At 43.4% G+C, this 21798-nt stretch overlaps 1 protein-coding gene across 1 annotated transcript in view; it reads right to left on the bottom strand.

The window, feature by feature from the left end:
- Window positions 1–11757: 11757 nt before the first annotated feature.
- LOC103073473 (aldehyde oxidase 1) overlaps window positions 11758–21798 on the bottom strand; it is an 81399-nt gene continuing 71358 nt past the window's right edge. The window contains exons 30-35 of the mRNA XM_007469201.1: window positions 21012–21064; window positions 19700–19814; window positions 15610–15675; window positions 13503–13691; window positions 12706–12873; window positions 11758–11808 (exon numbers count right to left, since the gene is read on the bottom strand). Coding sequence (XP_007469263.1) covers window positions 11758–11808; window positions 12706–12873; window positions 13503–13691; window positions 15610–15675; window positions 19700–19814; window positions 21012–21064 — 642 coding nt within the window. The remainder of the gene's footprint in view (window positions 11809–12705; window positions 12874–13502; window positions 13692–15609; window positions 15676–19699; window positions 19815–21011; window positions 21065–21798) is intronic.

Raw genomic sequence — 21798 nt, 5'->3', positions numbered from 1 at the left:
TCCTGGCACACCAAGGCCTTATGGTGCGGGAGGGTATTTTAGCACAAGATATAGTCCTTTCCCCCAAAGGGTTTGTTAATTATTCAACATATATAGTCTTGACTAAAGACTACCACATAGCGTACCAAATTCAAATATCTTAGTCACAAAAGTTTTTTTTTTTTAAGTATTTTTTTCTGGCTAGAATTAGCAGCTTGGCCATTTACACAGAATAGGCAACCTTGTCTTTTTCATTTCGTTATAGGAAACAAGATAAATGTGCATTTCCGTGTCTTTGTGCATAGGTCCCAAAACCTTCCTGCAGGCAGGATTCCTCCCTGAGGCAATTAGATGGTCTGAAGTGACTCAGAGAGTCACTCCCTCTGCACCACTTGCCTGTACATTTTTACAGAAGCGTAATAAGCTTCAAATAATAATAAAGAAAGCCACAGAATGAAAAAAGAAATTAAGAAAAGGTTACCATTTTTTCCTATGAAAGGGACAGAGACCTTCACCTACCGTATATATATTTTTTACATTTTTATTGGAGTATAATTGCTTTACAATGGTATGTTAGTTTTTGCTGTATAACAAAGCGAATCAGCTATACGTATACATATATCCTCATATCCCCTCCCTCTTGAACCTCCCTCCCACCCTCCCTATCCCACCCCTCTAGGTGGGCACAAAGCACAGAGCTGATCTCCCTGTGCTATGCAGCTGCTTCCCTCTAGCTGTCTATTTTACTTTTTCGCCTGCCATCTTTGTTCTCTAAAACCATAAGCCATGGCCCAAACAGCTAAAGGAGCCACCTAGATCCATATTTATCCTGAACTCATTAACATATGCTCTTACCTGAACTAGATCAATCCTGGTTTTGGTGCTTCCTATGACTTCTAAGGTGGTGGCAGCAGCCCCATCGAGAGAGCAGATGGGCACCAGGCAGGCAGTGATGGAGGAGTGACTTCAGAGTTCACACAGTGAAGCTGAAAAGAATTGGCACAGTGACAGCAGCAGTTTCCAAAAAAGAAAAAGGAAAATGTATTTAGATGATTATAATAGCAATTACTTTGATATGAATACAATTAGTTGAGTATGTATCAAAGCTGGGCCATTACATAACTGATTTGGAACTTGAGTATGGAGACCTAAAAATAAATATTCTATTACTTGGAATTAAAAAAGCCATTTCCCCCTCCAAACTATCTTGTTGAAAAATATTTTTGGAGTTGAAATGGTCTCTGTTTATTCCTATGCCCTTTTCAGTTTGCCAGGTGTTATATGTCTGGTCAAATAAATTCGTTACCCTTCAAACAATCTCCAGGTTACCTGTGACCTTATAGAGACCCAGAGGGTATGAGGAAGAAGTTAAGAGACCACCTTGAAGGCAAGTCATTCAATAACTTCAGCACAGTGTAAACTCCACCAGGGCAGGTAACTTTGGTTCCCAGTGCCTAGGACAGGGGAAGCTTGATAGATACTGGTTGAATAAATGATGAGGATAATTGGGCATTTCCCCTAAACGTTCAGGCTTTTGAATGCACATGAAATTCATTGGACCTCTCAAGAGGAGGAGAGAACTTGAGTTTGACCCTGACTATGGTCATCTGTCTACAGGAGGGTGATTAGGAAGGGTGAGAGCAGGCTTTTAGATCTCTCCTGGGGTCTCTCTCTTTTTTTAATTCACACAAAGGCAGGAAAGGAGAAAGTATCTAAAAGGCACACAAACCATCGAAAATGGGAAATTTCTAATATAATTGGAGCCTCCCCAGTACCACTTCTTTTAAACAAGGAAACAGGATAATTGGAAGAGAATATAATTCAACTTTGGGTGCTTGGCCTAAAAAAAGAAAAAGAAATCTATAGCCATCCCTCACAAAATGCCTGAACTTTCAATTCATTCATAAATCGATGATGGAATGAGCAGCGGGGATGTAGTGAATTAGAGCTGGTTTTCTGCATGGTTGTGGGACACACCCCAATGCTGTCATGACACCTTTGTACAGTCACAAGAATGTGAAGATGTCAAAGTGGAAAGAAGGTACGCGAACAAGGTGCTGCTGCCTGTTGAGTTTCTAAGGGCACTTTTCACACATTTTTTTGGTATTGAAACAAGCAAACAAAAATCAATGTCTCTCAGGGTCCTTCTCTTGATGGTGGCTTTCACTTCTTGCCTGATTGCAGGTATAGATGTGTTTTCTGGTCTCCAAACCTGCCCCAGGACAAGTCTACAGGGGGCGCCTGTCTTTACGCTGTGATTGAAGGTTAGGAATCAGTCAGAACAGCCTCCAGGAGGACGGACTGTCAGCCACAGTCTGTGGCTCAACTCTGGTGAATTCAGGCAGACCCCAGCTCTCCAGAGCTCTCACTGGTCAACCCTCAGTTCCATAGAGGGTCTGTGCAGACAGTGATCAGGTGCTCACAGCTGGCCTGGCGGCTGGCCCTGGAGACCAAGGCAGGACCCTCAGCTACATGTGATACTGACCAAGAGGCTGAGGGCCCCCATGAACTTAAGTTTCTCAGAATGAATCAGGTGTCAGGGAGTGGGGCTCAAAAACTTCCACATTTTAAACAATATCTCCAGGTAATCATTATCCTTGATTAAATTCAGGAACCATTGTTTTATACCATTCCATTTGCAAGACAAGCCACTTACTTTAATCCTACCTACAATTGAAATGTTTGTTAGGTCTTCCGCCCATTTTTAAATTGGATTGTTTGTTTTTTTGATGTTGAGCTCCATGAGCTGTTTGTATATTTTGGAGATTAATCCTTTGTCTGTTGTTTCATTTGCAAATATTTTCTCCCATTCTGAGGGTTGTCTTTTTCGACTTGTTTATGGTTTCGTTTGCTGTGCAAAAGCTTTTAAGTTTAATTAAGTCCTATTTGTTTATTTTTGTTTTTATTTCTGTTACTCTAGGAGGTGGGTCAAAAAAGATCTTGCTGTGGTTTATGTCAAAGAATGTTTTTCTTATGTTTTCCTCTAAGAGTTTTATAATGTCTGGTCTTACATTTAAATCTTTAATCCATCTGGAGTTTATTTTTGTGTATGGTGTTAGGTAGTGTTCTAATTTCATTATAAAGATCTATTAAAAAAAAAAAAGAAGCTCACATTACATCTCCTAGTCAAGGCCTAGCCCTGTGAATACAGATCAGCCTTATCAAGCTACTGATTAGAAGAGGGAGGAGGTGGTAGAGTCAGCTAAGCTAGGGCTGGTGTAAGTTGGCACAGTTGCCTTATTTAATATTATTTAATTGCTAAATAAACTGATTCAGTGAATCAGCCCCACAGTAAAATGATGTAACAAGCAAGAAATCTGGTTAAAAAAATGTTTGTAATGAAGCATGATAGGAAGAAACAGTTCTAAACTTTGCAAGAGAGATTGCAAAGTTTCCAGAGTTTCTTATTAGCTTTGATTTCCCAAACAAACAAAACGATACAGTGTTTTCGCAGGTAGAATAATAAATTTACTTCAGGATCTGAATTACTCTCAATGACCCCTGCAGAGGAAATGATTCTACAGATTGAGGCAGTTTACCTGTAGCCCGTTATTTCTGAATAATAAGAACCATTCGGACTATGCTTGTTGATCTTGTTTGCCTGAGTTGATCAAACATCACTCTTTGCAATTATAACATTACGTAACACTGTATTGTATTTGGCTTTATTTTGGCCAAGTGTTTGCCTTTGTGTCAGAGGATAAGCAACAAGGATTTGCATTGTAACACAACACGGGTTTTAGGAAAAAAATAAAAGATTATGAAATACTGAATATTATAAACTTTTAAAATTCTTGAGTTCACAGAGTTGAGTAAAATGGTTTTAACTCTCAATACTACCTATAAAACATACTCCTGTTTTTCCCTCATATTTGCAAAGTTGAGAAAACAAGACCTTGGCAGTAGTAATCAAATAGCATTATTTCAGCACCGACGGGAAAACATTTGCACAACTCACTGCCACTTCCCGTTGGTGAAAGGATTCTAGAAGGCTTGCCACCACCTGAGGAGAGGAAACTTGGTCCAGGGGAAGCAGCACAAACTCTGGGAGCAGAAAGATGAGAAGCAATGTCCCTCTGATGCTTATTAGCTGAGTGATCTGGGGCACATTACATAGCTGCCCTTGAGCGTCCATTTCTGTACACAGCCCTACGTGGAGTGGGCGCACATGCGACCATTATGCTCAGTTTCAACCTCAAATGCCTCTTCCTCTCTGCCAGTGGGGCTGAGAACAACGATGCTGGGTTGTCCTTCAGGCACATGAAGGACAGTGAAAAGCAAAGTGCACATTCCATTCGTGGATTGTGTCTTAGTTCAATCTCAAGAACTCAAAACAAAAGTGGGACCAGAAAATTATTTTGCCCTTTGTCCTAATTTAAGGACAAAGGTCTGATTTAAGCCCACTTAAAGAAGTAACAGATTAAAAGGTAAACTAACTGTAAAATTTATCCCTATCTTTCCGGGATGACTTCTCTTCTAGTCTTGCTGGTCAAAAGTTTTATAATTAGTTGCAAATGATCTGAAGATTTTACACTCCTAATTTGTGTGTGTCGAGGGAGGGTGGCTTGGGGCAGAGGGGAGGAAGGAAGTGGGGAGGAAGAGAGAGATGCCTGAAGATGGTCATAAAGAGAAATCGATGCCTAACACTTAGATGAATACAATCTAATTTGGCATGCAATTACCAAATGTAGTCTGAAGACATCAATATAATCAAGTGCTTTTCATCTAGTAGTCCTAATGCATTTTACAAGTAGATTCCACCCCCTCCTCCCAGAGACCTACAGATTGATAGAGTGCCATGGTCACTGAGTCAATCACCAGTTCACATGCTGGTCACCTGAACCTAATACCTTCTTGCTACCATGGTTTCTTTCTCTACATAAATTTAGAAGCTACAGCGTGATAAACTTACCTTCCTTCCATTCACAAAGAAAACAAGTTCATCTGACTCCTTAGAATGAGACATTACGCCAGAATAATTGGCTGAATGTTGTGGAGTTGCCCCTAAAGCACCTGCTGCTGTGTCCACCTGAGCCAGGGGCCGGGATGCTCCCATGGGAGGGTGACCAGCAGGACAGAGGGCAGCCCCGAGGGGTGATTCTGGTCTGTTCTCTGTCTGCGTTCCTGCCATCAAATCTTGTTTGCCTGAGCTCTCAGTCGTCTTATTTCCCTACCTCCCTCTGTTACCCTCACTTTCCTCCTCCCTTAGGCCAATTTGAAAGGTCAATCTCAATCTAGTTCTTACACAATGTACACTTTTCCCTGCCCTGGGGGCGACCCACCGGAATAAAATTTCTTCTTACAGCCACCAACAAGAACCTTCTTTAATCTGAAATGGAACTAAATCATGTAGATATAATGCGTTCAGGTGTGTTTTTAGGTGTTAATTTTTTTTTTTTTTTTTTTTTTTTAGGAAAAGAAGCCCTTGGGATACTGTAAATGCTCTTATTGAAGTCAGCCACCCTCTGATTAAAAAAAAAACCTTTGCAAGGCAGGAGGAGCTGGATTAAATTCTCCCCTGAAGTAACAACTTTAATTCCATGTGGAGAAAAGCATTAGAACCAATTGGATTAGAGCAACCATGATTAGGAATGAGTTGTATGTGAAAATTTAGAGGGAAGAGCATTTCCTTCCCCTTAAACTCTTGGTTCCTTTCTGCTCTGTAGTCTGCTTGGCCTACTTCTTATACTAACAAATGGCAAACCCTTAAATTACGTTATCCCAATACTGCTATAACAGATTTGTGGGCAAGGAAAATTGCGCAGAAGAGCACCAGTGCAATCGAGTAATTATTTTTTGATGCATCTGGAGAAGTGGGCAGTAATGCCTGCCATATCACAGTACCCAGAGAGCACAGTCCGTCTAGGTCACCAGCCATCTTGCCCACCTTGCCCACTTGCCCTCCCTTTGGGTTCAAAAGGTTTAGACGGTGGAATCAAAGATGTGGTGTTTGTCTTAAAATTGGTTGAAGTACCATAGTTCCTATTGATGGAATTTTTAAATCGTTTTTTGATCTTTATCTTTCTTTAGCTAAAAGGACTAAAAAACCCATGTTCTTTCTGAATTAAACTTTTTCTTGGTTTCATTTTACAACAGCTTTATTCTGCATACATATGCCTTTGACTTAAAGTGGCAGTACAACCTCTGGAAGGTACTTTCCATATCATCTGTTTCAATTTTCACTGTTTTAGTTGTTCGTGACAAGGCAAAGGACAAGTAAAATCTAGCCCGCTTGTCCTCTCTGTAAATGGTTGTAAGCAAATTAAATGAGTCATGTGGCAGGGCTTAGGTGTTGTAGTTACCTGCATTACTCTCCGGGGCACGAACCCGCGCCCCCTGCATCGGCAGGCGGACTCTCAACCACTGTGCCACCAGGGAAGCCCAATGTATTTGTTTTTAAATTATGAAACTAATACTTATTTTAAAAAAATCAAACCCACAAAATTGTACAAAGCAAAAGCGAAAATTCTCCTTCCCAATTTTCACTTTTCAGAGTTAACTATTACCAGATTCCTCTGTATCCATACAGAATTTTCCCATGCGTATATGAAATATATGTACATACATGAATCTAGAAAGTGAAATCAAACGATTCATATTACTTCGAAACTTGCTTTTCTCAAATTACTTAGGTGCTTTGTGCCTCAACTGCCTCACCTGTGAAATGGACAAAATAGTAGTCTCTCTCTGGGGGTTGCTGTGAGGATTCAATCAGCTAATAGGTGTGCTTAGAACAGCACCTGGCACCTAGTAAGTTCTCAATAAATGTTAACTATTTTTATTATTGTCATAATTTATTAAACTGTCCTCAGTTTACATTGTTTTCCATTTTTCACTATTACAAGTAGGCTTTATCTTTGCACATTTGAGCAAGTATATCTGCTGCACAAATTCTGAGAACTGGAATTCCTGGGTTGGAGGGTGTGCATGCTACTAGGTCCAACTAATCTGGCTTCCAAAATGTGCAGTAATACAATGAATCATGTATGAGAGAGTGTGTTTCCCCATATCCTTCGCCAGCACTGAGTACCATCCACACTTGGCATTTTTCAAAAATCTGGGGGGAATTTCAGTTCATAATTGGCATTTCTTCTGTTATTGTGAGATATTCCATCTTGCTATAGATTTAGTGATTATTTTAATTTATTCTTCTGTCCTCTATTTTCTCCTATTAGGTCTTTTACTTTCTTACGAATTTGAAGAATTTTCTTATATACAAGCGATATTAACCATAATCTGCTGTCAATGTCCAGGTATTTTATGCTGGTTTGTTAACTGTCCACTGGAGACATCACATATAACCCTTTAATTGCGAGTATCCTGCATCTGGGAGGATGGAGTTCCATCCCCACAAGCCTTCCAGATGGCATGTCAGTTGTACCCTCTCTAGGTCATTCCATTGCCCAGGCGCTTCTGAGTGGTACAGATGTGATATGACCATTGGATCTCATATCTCACGCTTACCCCACCCTGCTGCAAAACAGGTGACAGTATTTGCTGTAAATTGTTCTGAGGTGATGTTATGTGGGATCTTACGAGAGCAGATTTAACACTAAGTAAGCCCTTAGGTAGTGGTGATGGCTGAGGTCCTGGAGGCAGGCACAGCAAACCTTCACCCAAGATATGCGTCTCTTTCTGTTAAAATAAATCACAGCTCCTTCCAGGGTAGAAGTGTTCAATGTTGTCAGCTTGCCACCAAGTGGCGAATTGGTCTCCTGGAAGGATGCTGCCAAACTGGGGACTAGCTTTAGTCTGTATTGGGGGCCACTGGACATTCAGCAGCAGCCACATGGATGCACAGGGCCCATCCCTGCCTTCCTGGCCCTTCCCACATCCATTGTGTCAGCAGTGGAGTGACCAGGGACAGAGGTGGCTAATGTCAAATGCCATTTTGTCTACTTTGCCTCTTTCATGGTGGGTGTTTTCTGCTAGAACTGAAATTCCTGGGTCGAAGGGTATGTACACTGCTGAGTCCAACTAAATCACCTTCCAAAATGTGTGCGGTAGTACAACCAATCAAGTATGAGATTGTCGCTGCTACACGTGAGTCCAATATATTTTAACCTTGGGCCACTCAGCTTTCCGCACAGAATGGATGACCAGGTGCGCCATCCAAAGCTCTGCCCATCAGGAGAATCTGCCCTCACCACCTCTGAGTGGGGCTGTAGTGAAGACACCACCCATACCTGGCTTGTACACACACACTGAGCCCACCCATTTGTGAACCAAGCTGACTTTTCCTTTTCCACCGGTTTGTCATAAAGGGCCTCTCACTCCACCATGTAGCCACAGGGATGATTTGCGGAAGACATGCTGATGCAACAGTAGTGGGTAACGGGGTCTGGGTTACCTGCAGCTTGCTTGTTCCTTCAATTCCTTGTGTTTGATTTTGGATGTGCCACTTCCGGCTTACCTTATTGCTTCTGGGCTTGCTTAATTGCATTTTAACAAGATCCTCAAGTTATTTGCGTGCATTTTAAAATGAGAGAAGCACTACATAGTATCAGACAGACAAAAGGATAGGTCAAAGTGATAGTGTCTTCCAGGCAGAGGACACAGGCAAAGGTTCCAAAGTGAGAAACAGAATGGGAAGTGCTCATGGTAAAAGAGAGGGGCTTGTGAGATAACGCTGGAGAGGTAGGCAGGAGCCAGAGCACTGAGGGTACACACGCCACCTCAGGAACTTGGAACAGTATTCTGGTGGGATGAACAGGAAGCCACGGCAGGGTTTGAGGCAAGATCGTAACATGATCATATTGTGTGTGTGTGTGTGTGTGTGTGTGTGTGTGTGTCCATACTTCTACACGTAACTTTAGCTTTAATCTGGAGAATGGTTTGGAAGGGAAGCAAAATGAACACAGGGCAAAGATGAGGAGACTACCGCAATAGTCAAGTTAGAAATAATGATGGCTTGGGACAACATGGGAACAAAGAGAGTGAGAGGCAGATTAAGACGTTTCTCTGAGGTGGGATTAACAGGACTTGCGCACCTGGAGGACGGAGCATCTCGGATCACTCCCCCCCTTCCCCCAACCCCGGGCTTCGGCTCAGCGTCTTGTGGATGGCTGCACTGACAAGAAGATCTGTTTGGGACCCATTAGGATGGAGGTGCCTTTGAGACATCCAAGTGGCAGTGACAGGCAAGTTGGGTTTTCAGAGCTGGACTTTGGGTGAGAGAAGCCCAGGCTGCCGGCAGAGAGGCCACAGGAGTGAAGGCACCTGCCAGGGAGAGGGAGTGAGATGAGGACCCACGGCTCCCTGGGAAATCCCAGCATTTATAGACGTGGGCTGGAGGAGGGCTTGGCAAAGGGACAAAAAGAGAGGGGGAGAAAACAGAAGAAACAGAAAACCTGGGGAAGCCAAGCTGTGAGGATGCTAAGAATGTGCCCTCCTTTGATCTGTGTCACCACAGCATCTGAGGTGAGACTTTAAAATGGGTCAGTTCGTGTTACTTCTCTGCTCTGCCTTTCACTCAGATTAAAAGCCCACGTCCTCACAGTGGTCTCAAGGCTCTGCTTGTCTGCCCCTCCCCGGGCCTGTTCCGGGCTCACAAGCGCCACTTCTGTCCACAGAGAGGCAGGCACACTCCCCCGGCGTGGACTTTGCCCTCAGATGCTCTGAAGTGCTCTTCCTCCAGGTACCTTCTTGGCTCAGACCCTCACCATCCTCATCCCCAGACCTACCAGCTGCAACCAGCTCCAGGCCTCCCTCACTCTCCGTCGCCTTAACCTGCTCGACTTGCATTGTCCCCTCAGCACTCGGCTCCATCCATCACACTCTGTAATTCAATTATATTTGTTATTTTCTGTCTGTCTCCCCTGACTAGATTATAATCTTCACAAGGGCAGGGATCTTTGTTGATTTGGTTTACTGTTATGTCCTAAGTGACTAGAACAGTGCCTGGCACATAGTAGGTGCTCCATAATCATTTGTGATATGAATGAGAAAGTCTGCTCTTTAAAGGGTTTTAATGTAACCGTGTGTAACCATAATAAAGAATGACCTTAGTCTTTAGTCCTAGGCCACTGAAGAAGTTTTGCCATCTTACCTGGCTCTGGGACAAGAGTCAAGAGTTGAAAGTGTGACAGGGAGAAGATATTATACTCTAGTCTCTAGTCCTTTATACATCAGTGCCGATGTTTCTCTCTGCCATTAATGGACATGGAGTTTTTCAGTGATTCTGTCTTGCTGCTTTGAGGTTTCCTGTCACTAAAGGCCACCGGGATACATTTTATGAATCTCACAACTTCTCACTCTTTTCCTTGTTTTCTTTCTCACATACCATAAAATCCACTCTTTTAAAGTGTGTGTAATTCAGTGTTTTTTCGTATATACACAGATTGTTCACCCATCATCACTATCCAATTCCAGAACATTGCCATCAGCCTGAAAAGAAAACCCTGTACACATTAGCCATCACCGTCCCATTCCCTTTTCCCCTCAGGGCCTGGCAACCATGAATCTACTTTCTGTCTCTATGAATTTGCCCATTCTGGACATTTCATAGATGGAATCATACTATTAATATGTGGCTTTTTGTGCCTGGCTACTTTCACTCAGATAATGTTGTCAAGGTTCATCCATGTTGTAGCATGTATCAGTATTTCATTCGTTGTATGGCTCAATAATATTCCCTTATATGGATATACCACTTATATCCATTTATAGAGTTGGGCTGTTTCCAGTTTGGGTTATTATAAATAATGCTATGAACCTTTGTGTACAAGTTTTTGTGTGAACATATGTTTTCAATTCTCTTGGGTATATATGTAAGAGTGGTCATATGATAACTACGTGTTTAACTTTCTGAGGAACTGCCAAACTGTTTTCCAGAGGACCTGCACCATTTTCATTCTCCCCAGCAACGGATAAGGGTTACAATTGCGCCACATTCTTGCCAGCACTTACTATTGTCCATCATTTTGATTACAGCCGCCCTAGTGGGTGTGAAATGATATCTCATTGTGGTTTTGATTTGCATTTTCTTCATGACTAATGAGTTTGAGCATCTTTTCATGTGCTTATTGGCCACCTGGATGTCTTTGGAGAAATGTCTATTTAATTCCTTTGCCCATTTAAAAACTGGGTTATTTATCTTTTTATTGTTGAGTTGTACGGGTTTTAAAATATATTCTGCTCACTAGATCTTTATCAGACATACGATTTGCAAATATTTTCAATATTTTCTCCTGTTCTGTGGTTTGTCTTTTCAATTTCTCATAGTGTCTTTTGAAGCACAAAGCTTTTTAGTTTTGATTAAGTTCAATTTATCTGTTTTTTTCTTTGGTCCTACAGACTCTTTAGACATAGTGCCTAGATCCATTCTGACAAGAAAAAGAGGGTGATAGCAGATGGGGACAAATGAGAAAATGACAACTTTACAGTTCATACTAATAAAGTTATTTAGAAAACCACCTTTCACTAGACAGTATAATTTCTGTTGGTGAATACAAGCCAACTATGAATCACATACAAACCATCATCTTCCATTCCATTCAGCTGGATGGATTTAAGGGACAGAATAATAAAGAATACCATTCTAGAGGAGACCAGTTAGCATTTATGCCATTTAAAATATGATTTCTAAATTGCTTAAGCATATCTATCAAATTCCAAATGGACCATTTAAAATCAGCATCCTATAAAAGCAATACTCTGTGAAATGATTTCTGAACTGTGAAAATTTGTCTTTCAGACCCATCATCCTAGAGCATTGAGACTGCATAGATCGCTTTGTTGGAAGAGCCACCCCATCTTCGCCAGAGGTTTGTATTTGATTCATATGGGTACACTCCAAGGAACATAGGATCCAGGTTCATCTCTTGGAATCTGGAATAAAAGGACAAGTTTGGATGTTTGCAACTTGGAAAATGTTTGTGATGTGTGACAAACAGCAGACTATAAAATAGCATAAAAACCACCCAGAGGGTGACCAGGACAACGAGAGGTCTGGCCATGACAGTATGAGAAACGTGGAGGAATCCAGGAGAAGACCAAGGGTCAGGCGAGGCAGGACAGCTATGAGTCATCTCATGCTTGAAGAGGGACAAAGGAAAGGTGGAATCAGCCTCTGTGCTTCTCCAGAGTGAAGCGGCGATCCGTGGGGTTTAGGAAGAGCTATAAGGGGTACCAGGAAGAGCCCTCATGAGAGGAGGTATAGGACGGGCTCTCCCCTCAGTATAAGGAATAACTTGTTTACAGTCAGAGGAGTCACTGTCAATGGCATGACCTCCTCCCACAATGAAAAATCCCACTGGAAACGCCCAAGGAGAGCTGAGATGTTTGCTCAGCGTTGGGAAAGGGCCCGTCCTACTTTGTGGTTCAAATGAGGAATGGCACATACTCCCAGTGGTTTGGAAGGAAGTTTAGTCTGTCCTCTAAACTTCCTTCCGAGGAAGTTAGATTGTGGAGGTGGCCCAGATTCTCGGCCTGGGATTCTTGGGTTCAGGGCACAGTTCCTGAACTTTATCCCTGACTAATGTGTCCTGGGAAGGGAACAAAATTAATAAGGAGGAATATACAATTGATGAGTGAAGAAATGAAGAATGAACCGTTTTTTTTTTAGTGGTGTAGAACTGAGCCCCACTGCAGGCAGGCTGCTCTCCTGCTCAAATGTCTTCAGGATTCCTGTCACCTCTTCTGTGGAAAACCACCATGGTGGGTTAATGAAACTTAACCACAAGGACAGGGGAAAAAACAATTCAGACTTGCATGAGCAGAACATACCATTTTTGTGAACTTGTCTTCACAGGCCATTCTAATCTTCTCTGGGGTCAGTGGACTATTGAGCTTCAACGGTCCAAACAGCCCTCTCTCCTGTCGTGCTGCACTTACCGCGTCCTGGATGGCGAAAAACACCGAACACCCCAGGAATATCCCAGACTCTCCCAGACCCTGGAAGGGAAACAAGTCAACTAGATTATGACTCTCTCTTTCTCTCTCTGCATATATATACATATGTATGTGTATTATGTATATGTGCATCTATAGGTACATATGTGCATGTACGGGTACATAAAATATTAAATATTACATGTACAACTTTTTCCTTTAAAAAGCTAATTCACTATTTTAACCCAGTATTCCCATTCTTAGGATTCCAGCCTAAGGAAATGATCCCAAATGCAGAAAGCAGATATAGGCATTAAGATGATTATTGGCGTGAAGATGAAAAATCAGACAACCTGATGGTAATAGTAGTTTGTGTTAGTCTCCACGATTTGGAGTGTTTTTTAAAAATTGTATAATGTTAAATTACTTTAAAATTAAAATGTTTGGGGAATTCCCTGGTGGTCCAGTGTTTAGTACTCCGTGTTCCACTGCGGGGGGCACAGGTTCAATCCCTGGTTGGGGAACTGAGATCCTGTAAGCCGCCTGGCGGCCAAACAAAAAAACATGTTTAATAGGGCTTTTTCCCCCTACAATCCTGGCAAAACCCCCAAACAATCAAGAGATGAATGTAGCCCCTCCCTCCTGGCACAGATATCACGTAAACATGCATTTATTCATAGAGCACAGCTTACCTTAGACGAATACAGGGTATTTGAGTTTTGAGACGGAGGCAACAAAGAAACATGCAACTCCGTGGGGACGTCACAGATGGCAGGGATCTTATATTGGTTTGGGCCCCGAGTGTACAGGACCCCCTGAGGAGAATAATTCAGTTCCTCTATTGTATAAAGTCCCACGCCTTGAATAAATGCACCTTCAATCTGAGGCAAAAAAAAAAAAAAAATTTCCATATATGAGAAAAGACAGTCAACAGTAACATTTCACCTTCTTGCTGTTAGTCTGAATTTTAAAAATGCAGTTGAAGGGGGTTTTCAGCATGTCTTGGAGTATGTCTCCAAATGTTTACTTACAAGTTCACCTCAAAGCATGTCTCAACATCTTAGTGAACGCTAAGTTCACTCAAAGGACTTGAGTTCGAATCTCAGCCTGGCATTAAAATTACAGCTCTGGGAGAACCCTCAGGGAGCCCGTAGCCCAAAGGCCCTGACGTTTTCTGCCTACAAGGCAGATGAAACGCTCTCTGACTGGTTGGCCACAGACCCCAGCACCCCAGGAAAGGCTCTCGGGGCTCTGGAACCTTAGCAGCTCCTCACTCACGAGCCTGCTGGCCTCACATCTCTGGACTCAGTTTCCTCGCTTGTAACATGAAGGGTTCGAACCGTGTCCTTGCTTAGCTTCCTTTACAGCTTTAAAATGCTCCGGTTCTTAGATGTCAGCACGTGGACAAAATTACCTTTCCACACAGACTTTTTTTTTTTCGCGGTACGTGGGCCTCTCAGTGTTGTGGCCTCTCCCGCTGCGGAGCACAGGCTCCGGACGCACAGGCCCAGCCGCTCCACGGCATGTGGGATCTTCCCGGACCGGGGCACGAACCCGCGTCCCCTGCATCGGCAGGCGGACTCTCAACCACTAGCGCCACCAGGGAAGCCCCACACAGACGTCTGATTTCTGAGTCTCTTCTTCCTTTCTTTCCTTCCTGTGGCCATATTTTCTCCACCCATCTCCATCCTCACTTCTATCTATTAGCAGAGATGTTCTTCTCTACCACGATGTTAGAGGAAGCTTCCTAACACTCCAGACTGCTCCCCGGGCCAAGTCCGCTCCCCCTGCTAAGTGAGGTGCCTGTCTTTGGAGGCTTCCACCAGCCCAGCCCTCTTCTGCTCCCTACCTCCAGCCTCACATCCTGCTCCTGGGACATGGGTGAGCGCTGCCACCAGCCTCTCCTCACTGCCAGCCATGAACACAAGGTGTGCAGAACCTTAGCTCTTTCTTTAGATTGACTTCCTCCACTCTCCCCCCACCCAGAACACCTCTTCCCGATCATTCTTTGACTACCTGGTCCACACCACTTCCTCCCGGAAGCCTGCTTTGACTTCTCCAACCCATACATTCTTCCCATTCTCCAGTCAATGTCCTAATTGGAGAGTCCCTCAGACTATACGCTCCATTGCAAGTAGGGAGCTGAATGGCCCACTGGGGCTGAGGCAGGTAAAGAAAGTGAGTGAAGCTTCCAGAGAGCATATGACTCTCTAAAGAAGCAGCCAATCAACTTTTCCTTGTGGAAATGTAGCTCCGGTGTTGGCAAATTTTCTGTGTTTCGAAGAGGTGCTAGCCATTTGAAAATTCATGTAAAATAGCTTGTGATTTTTCAATCTTGTTAATTATTTCAAATTTAAATTTTAAAATGTCTGTGGGTAAAATAGGCTTCCCATCAACAGCTGCTGCTGTAAACTATTTGACGTTTGTTATCTCAACCCAACATTAAACTCCCTGAAGCCAGAGCCCATCATCTCCCCAAGATTCAGCACTAAGCACTGCATTCTACTTCCAGCCCACAGGTACGGGGCTCAGTTTTCACCTCTAGGCTTAGTCCTGCTCATTCAAGCTCCCCAATCACAGACTGTATGTTTCTTCAAAAACTATCTGAAACACCTTTGTCCCCTTCCCTTTTTTAAACACTAAGAGATTTGAGTTCCGTGGCTGCCCTGAATGGAAAGATTCTGAATAAAGGGGCAGAATAAGAAGACGATGAACAAGCCAACGGGATGTGTTCCTGACAGATACCCCAGAAGTTTTGACTTTTACAAATAGGGAGTCAGGAAAGTCAGTTCCACATACCTGGCCTACGTCAAGGGCCGGATTTATACTGCAGCCAACATCCATGACAATGTCTGTTCTGATGTTCTAGTAATTAAAAAAAAAGTAAAAATGTTTAGTTTAATGAATACAACTTGGGGAGACAAAGTCGAGAAGCAGTTACTGTCAGGATGGCATTGGAAAAGAACCTATCTTTGGGCCACATTATATTTCAGGAGAAAGAAGCAACAAAGTTTATTATGTATAACTTTCAAAGTTATATAAATACTCAACCAGCTTAATCAGTGATTTTTTTTTTTCTTGGAAAAAATAGGAGAGAAAAATATTTACTTGACTTTGATTCCAGCTGAGTGATGTAATGTATTCAGTTTAATCCACTAAAACAAATAGAACATATGCCACAGAAAACAGGAAATGTCTATGGCTCTCTTGATCCCTGTTGCAAAACTTTGTGGCTACCACACAACCCCACATTCAGAGTCCAACTGGCTGGGTGATAAGTTACTGAATCAAGAACTCAGGGTCGGGCTTCCCTGGTGGCGCAGTGCTTGAGAGTCCGCCTGCCGATGCAGGAGACGCGGGTTCGTGCCCCGTTTCGGGAAGATCCCACATGCCGCGGAGCGGCTGGGCCCGTGAGCCATGGCCACTGAGCCTGCGCGTCCGGAGCCTGTGCTCCGCAAATGGGAGAGGCCACAACAGTGAGAGGCCCGCATAACGCAAGGAAAAAAAAAAAAAAAAAAAAGAACTCAGGGTCCATCAGCAAAAAATCTGTTATCTGCTATTTTACATTTTTCATTTTTAGAGCAGAGCAGAGATTAAATCTAACATTACCACTTTGGTGACCAGAAGTTCTCTGATAACCTACAAATGAGAAGGACAGCAGGCCCAGCCAGGCTGGTGGTGACACCTTTGCTCCCCAGCAGGTCTGTACCTTCTTTTCTGTGACATATGGTCTTTGTCATGATAGATTCTACTTGTAATTATGAATGGAACAAAGGAAACCCAATAATTTCCTTATTTGATCTGGGACCTTCATCTAGCATTTTTCTTAAGTAAATTAGATAGTGATCTAGAATGTTTTACTATGATAAAACTTCAGGCACCCACCCCTCTTGTTTAAAGACACAGTGAAATGTAAATTTCTCTTCCACACCAGTTAGCAAGGCTGGTGGCCTCTTCTAGGAGACCAGTGGCCTCAACTGGAGGCGAGCAGGGGTGCTCTCAATTCTGGAGTGTTAGTGAAGGTTTTGCTTTCAAAGCTGTGGACTTACTGCTGTCTGCACTGTCATTTGATAGGGCTGTTCTAGGCTGTGGCAGCCAGACTCCACGATGGTCCTCGATGGCCCCCACTACCCGTATTCACGTCCTCATGCAGCCTGCTCCCGCACTCTACCAGGGGTGGCTTGTGTGGTCAATAGGATATGGCAGGAGTAATAGTTCATCATTCCGAGACTAGGCTGACTGTGGCTTCTGTCTTGGGTTCTATCTTAATCACCCATACTCTCTCTCTCCTTTTCCTTTGGACCAATCCCTCACGGGGAACCAGCTTTCACGTCCTGAGGACACTGAAACATCCTATGGAGAGGTCCATGTGGTGAGGAACGGAGACCTCTGGCCAACAGCCAGTGAGAAACTGAAGCTTCCTGCCAACAACCACGCAATGCAGCTTGGAATCGGATTCTCCAGCTGCCACTGAGCCTTGAGATGACTGCAACCCTTGGCGGTAGTCAACAGCTTGGCGGTAACCTCATGAGGAAACCCAAGCCAGAATCACCCCAATAAGCCACTCCCAGGTTCCTGACCCTCAGAAATGGTATCAGCTAATAAATGTCTGTTAAAGAAATTCCATCAATATGAAAAGAATTTCTGAAAAACAGGCCACAGGGAGGTCCCTTAGTGGGATGTCACTTTATGGCCTTTTGCCTTGGGGTGATACCTAACCTGAGCCTCAGATCTAGCTTTTATGAAGACATCTGATAAGGCTGTTTCATGCATCTCTTAGGATTGTTCAGTTGGGCTTCCCTGGTGGCGCAGTGGTTAAGAATCCGCCTGCCAGTGCAGAGGACACGGGTTTGAGCCCTGGTCCAGGAAGATCTCACATGCCGCCGAGCAACTAAGCCCGTGCACCGTAACTACTGAGCCTGCGCTCTAGAGCCCACGAGCCACAACTACTGATGCCGCATGCCACAACTACTGAAGCCCTTGCACCTAGAGCCCGTGCTCCGCAACAAGAGAAGTCTCTACCATGAGAAGGCTGCTCACTGCAATGAAAGTGTAGCCCCCGCTCGCTGCAACTAGAGAAAGCCCGTGCACAGCAACAAAGACCCAACGCAGCCAAAAATAAATAAATAAATTTATATAAAAAAAAGATTGTTCAATAAATTATAAGAGCACACCTTAACATTTCACACCAAGGCTAATTATTACCCTGTTCTTAGATCTTAACAAGACCAAGGCATATGCAAGACACAAGGAAACCCAAATGATTAAGTCGTCACCAACATTTTCTTCGAGGGAGGGGGGATGTAGAAATCAGTTAGCATGAGAGAACTTTCTACTGAACTCCCTAACACAGGACAGCTACTGTAGCATGAAAAGCATGCTTAGAGAGATCATTGTCTTGCCCCAGTCCAAGTTTCCCCAAAAGTAATCTGGTTTGAATCGGAATCCGGACAAGCTACATACTTGAATGGGCAGATTCAATAAAGGTGTAGGTTCATTAAGGGTGTATATAATTTTAAAGATTAGGCTGACTACCGTTTAAAAACATACAGGCTGGAGACATATTAAATGAAAACTTATATCTGATCACAATCCAAGATGCAGTCACAAAGGATGTTTGGAAATATCAAGAACTAGAACTTGCCTCTGGGTAGCTTTTGGGCAGATTATCACATGACAGTTGTGAGCGTATCACAGTCCCATTTAATCCATCGATGATCATTTATAGTTATTGATAGTGGCAAGGGGCTTCATTTACCCTCAAAGGCCCAGCTACAAGAGGAGTCCTTGAAGCAGGAGCATGTGTGTGTGTGTGTGTGTGTGTGTGTGTGTCTGTGTGTGTGTCTGTGTGTGAGAGAGAGAGAGAGAGAGAATCTGTGTGAGCATCTCCTCATAGCATTTCTTCTTTTGCGGTATGCGGGCCTCTCACTGTTGCGGCCTCTCCCGTTGCAGAGCACAGGCTCCGGATGCACAGGCTCAGCGGCCATGGCTCACGGGCCCAGCCGCTCCGCGGCACGAACCCATGTCCCCTGCATCAGCAGGTGGACTCTCAACCACTGCGCCACCAGGGAAGCCCCATAGCATTTCTTAAAAGCATAAGGATGCTCTTAAACTATCTAAAAAGCAGGACCTAGCTGGACAAAAGATATCAAAAGCTGGCCACTAGCTCCCCTGGACTGGCCCTTGGTGCTTGTTAGCAGATTGTGGATGCTTATGAAATCCTTCAAGAATGCCATATGGGGCTTCCCTGGTGGCGCAGGGGTTGAGAATCTGCCTGCTAATGCAGGGAACATGGGTTCGAGCCCTGGTCTGGGAGGATCCCACATGCCGTGGAGCAACTGAGCCCGTGCGCCACAACTACTGAGCCTGCGCATCTGGGGCCTGTGCTCCGCAACAAGAGAGACCGTGATAGTGAGAGGCCCGTGCACCGCGATGAGGAGTGGCCCCCGCTTGCGACAACTAGAGAAAGCCCTCGCACAGAAACGAAGACCCAACACAGCAAAAATAAATTAATTAATTAATAAACTCCTACCCCCGACATCTTCTTAAAAAAAAAAAAAAGGATGCCATATGATGGCATTTCATGCAAGAGGAAGCCCCCTGTAGGCTGTGTTTCTACATCGAAGCCCCCTGTAGGCTGTTTCTTCCTTGAAGTGATTTTTTTCCCTGATTCCATCTGAAAGAGCAGGGGAAATAAAGAAGAGAGGCTGCCAGTTGCTTTCCACATAAAACACCGAGGCGATTGCTGAGCTTCTATTTTCCTTGGTAAAACAGACAAATTATCCTTAGGCCGATTACATGGTGCCTTTCTGGTGCTCAGACAGATGGAATATGTGGAAAATAGATGTATCTAGAGTTCAACTTGAAGACCTTCCCAGTTGGTACTGACCTTATGAGCACCTGTCAGACAGTCTATCTCAACTTCGGAACAGGCAGCTCCATAAACAAAGTATTCGAAAGGACGGCCTTCGCCTGTCTCCCAGTTCATGTTCGACTCATAACCCCTGGAGGAAATAGAATTCTTGAGGAGCGTTGTTAAGTGATCAAGTCCCCTAATTGCAGACCACAATGACTAAACAGACCCGTTAAGAGCTGTGCTCAATTTGTATGCACAGCAAACCAGAGGAGTGCACGTGTACAATGATGTGTAGCACATAATACATGCAGTAAGTCTGCTGAATAAATAAATATTTACTTATTATTAAACTTGCTTTGCCTGATAAAAACATGAAACCACTCCCTACCACTTATGCTTGGAAGTTAACTTGGAAGTTAACTGCTGACTGTATGGATATTCATCCTATTGCTTTTGGTTAATATTGGGTCATGTAATCCTATCGCCATCAGATTTGGGGGATTCCACCTGGATTTTACACCAAACACTACATCAAAGGTGCATGCTTGCCACTTCACCCGTCTTGCTGGCTCTAGGATTCAGCCTTCTGTGCGAGGGATCAGGACCCTTGGCTCTCATTCTGTGCCACTACTCTGGTCGCTCCATCAGGCACCATGGCCTGCTCTGTTCCTAACTGTTCTTTAAGAACACCAAACGAATGCCATGGTAGAAGAGAAGCATAGGCCAGCAGCTTGCCAGTACTTTCTACCCTTCTGTCCACTGCTCCGCCCAGTCTGGAGGGGCTTATTCCTGATAGCCAATTCCTGATAGCCTGGGACTCCCATGACAAGTGACAAAGAGACAAAATCAGGTATGACTCTCTATATCACTCTATTCTCTGAAGGCTTCCACTCTCCATTAAAATAACTCGATAAATTGATAGACTATCAAGTAATAACACATAGTTATTGTCAAATTCTTATATTTTGCCAATCTAGAAGGTGTGAAATGGTATTTATCTTATTATGGGTTTAATTTGCATCCCTTTTCCTTCATTTCCTAACTTAAGGGACACACTGAATTTTCAACAAAAGGTCAACCACTGTTGTGGGTTCCAAGCACTAACCCCCAGGTTAGTACTTTCCAGTATGATCTGAATCATCGATTCAGTTGTATTTTATTTCTGTGTCTATTTTTTCCCAGGCTTTCTGGAAATTTGGATTAAGTGGCACCTAAATGTTCTTTATAACAGTGGGTTAACACAAGGTACAAAATCATTTTTTGCCAAAATGGCAAACAGAAATGAAACTTCCCCTCAAGATACCGCTGCTATTTTCCATAGCATGCGATTGAAAGGACTATTTACCTGAAGTATCCAGTAGCTGAAAGACTAATGCTTTCATCAAAAGCAGCCTGTGCCTGGGAAAGAAGAATACAACGTGATGCAATAAAGATGTTTAAAGTAAGAACCACTCGAGACTTCAATATTAATTTTACTCTGTGTTAAATAAAGTGATCAGTAGTAATAACTAGGAAGGACCAAGTTTAATTTATTCCTTTCAGCATTTTCCATCTCTATAGGAATTTATGGTTCACTGCTTGTAGGAATAGCATTTGTTCAATGCATATCGTCATAATAAATGACTCCCACGGTATGTTACACTTGATTGGACTATTGGGGGCAACACATGTTCTGCTTATGAAGAATTTCACTGAGTCACCTGGAAAGACTTAGCCTTTTAACACAGAGCATTTCAGGAAAACAATGGGTGGTCAGACATTTAATTTTAATATCATGTATCCATAACAGACTTAGGAGAGGGGTACAATCTTACTAAATTGTATCATTTACACCAAAAGTTCTCCTGACTCTGCAGTGTACACGGTTGACTAAGATACAGAATGACGCCCCCAAGTCTGAGAAAGAAAAATGTGAGAAGTGCAACCATTACCGAGGAAAGTGGGCTGAATGGCAGCATTTTTTGATGGTGGAGGACCGACTCTCTTGCACTGCATCTCTCTCCATCTTTCTACAACCAGACTCTCCCAGGAAGCACTGGGCAAAGGGCAGAAATAAATATGCCCAGAAAGGGTTGAGAGCTCCTATAAATATGAATTATAGAATGAATCCTAACTCTATGGAATAGCAGGAA

Source organism: Lipotes vexillifer, unplaced genomic scaffold, assembly GCF_000442215.2.
Source record: "Lipotes vexillifer unplaced genomic scaffold, Lipotes_vexillifer_v1.1 scaffold648, whole genome shotgun sequence".
Lineage (NCBI taxonomy): Eukaryota > Metazoa > Chordata > Mammalia > Artiodactyla > Lipotidae > Lipotes > Lipotes vexillifer.
The sequence above is the reverse complement of the archived record's forward strand: the minus strand, read 5'-3'. Positions and strand labels throughout refer to the sequence as shown.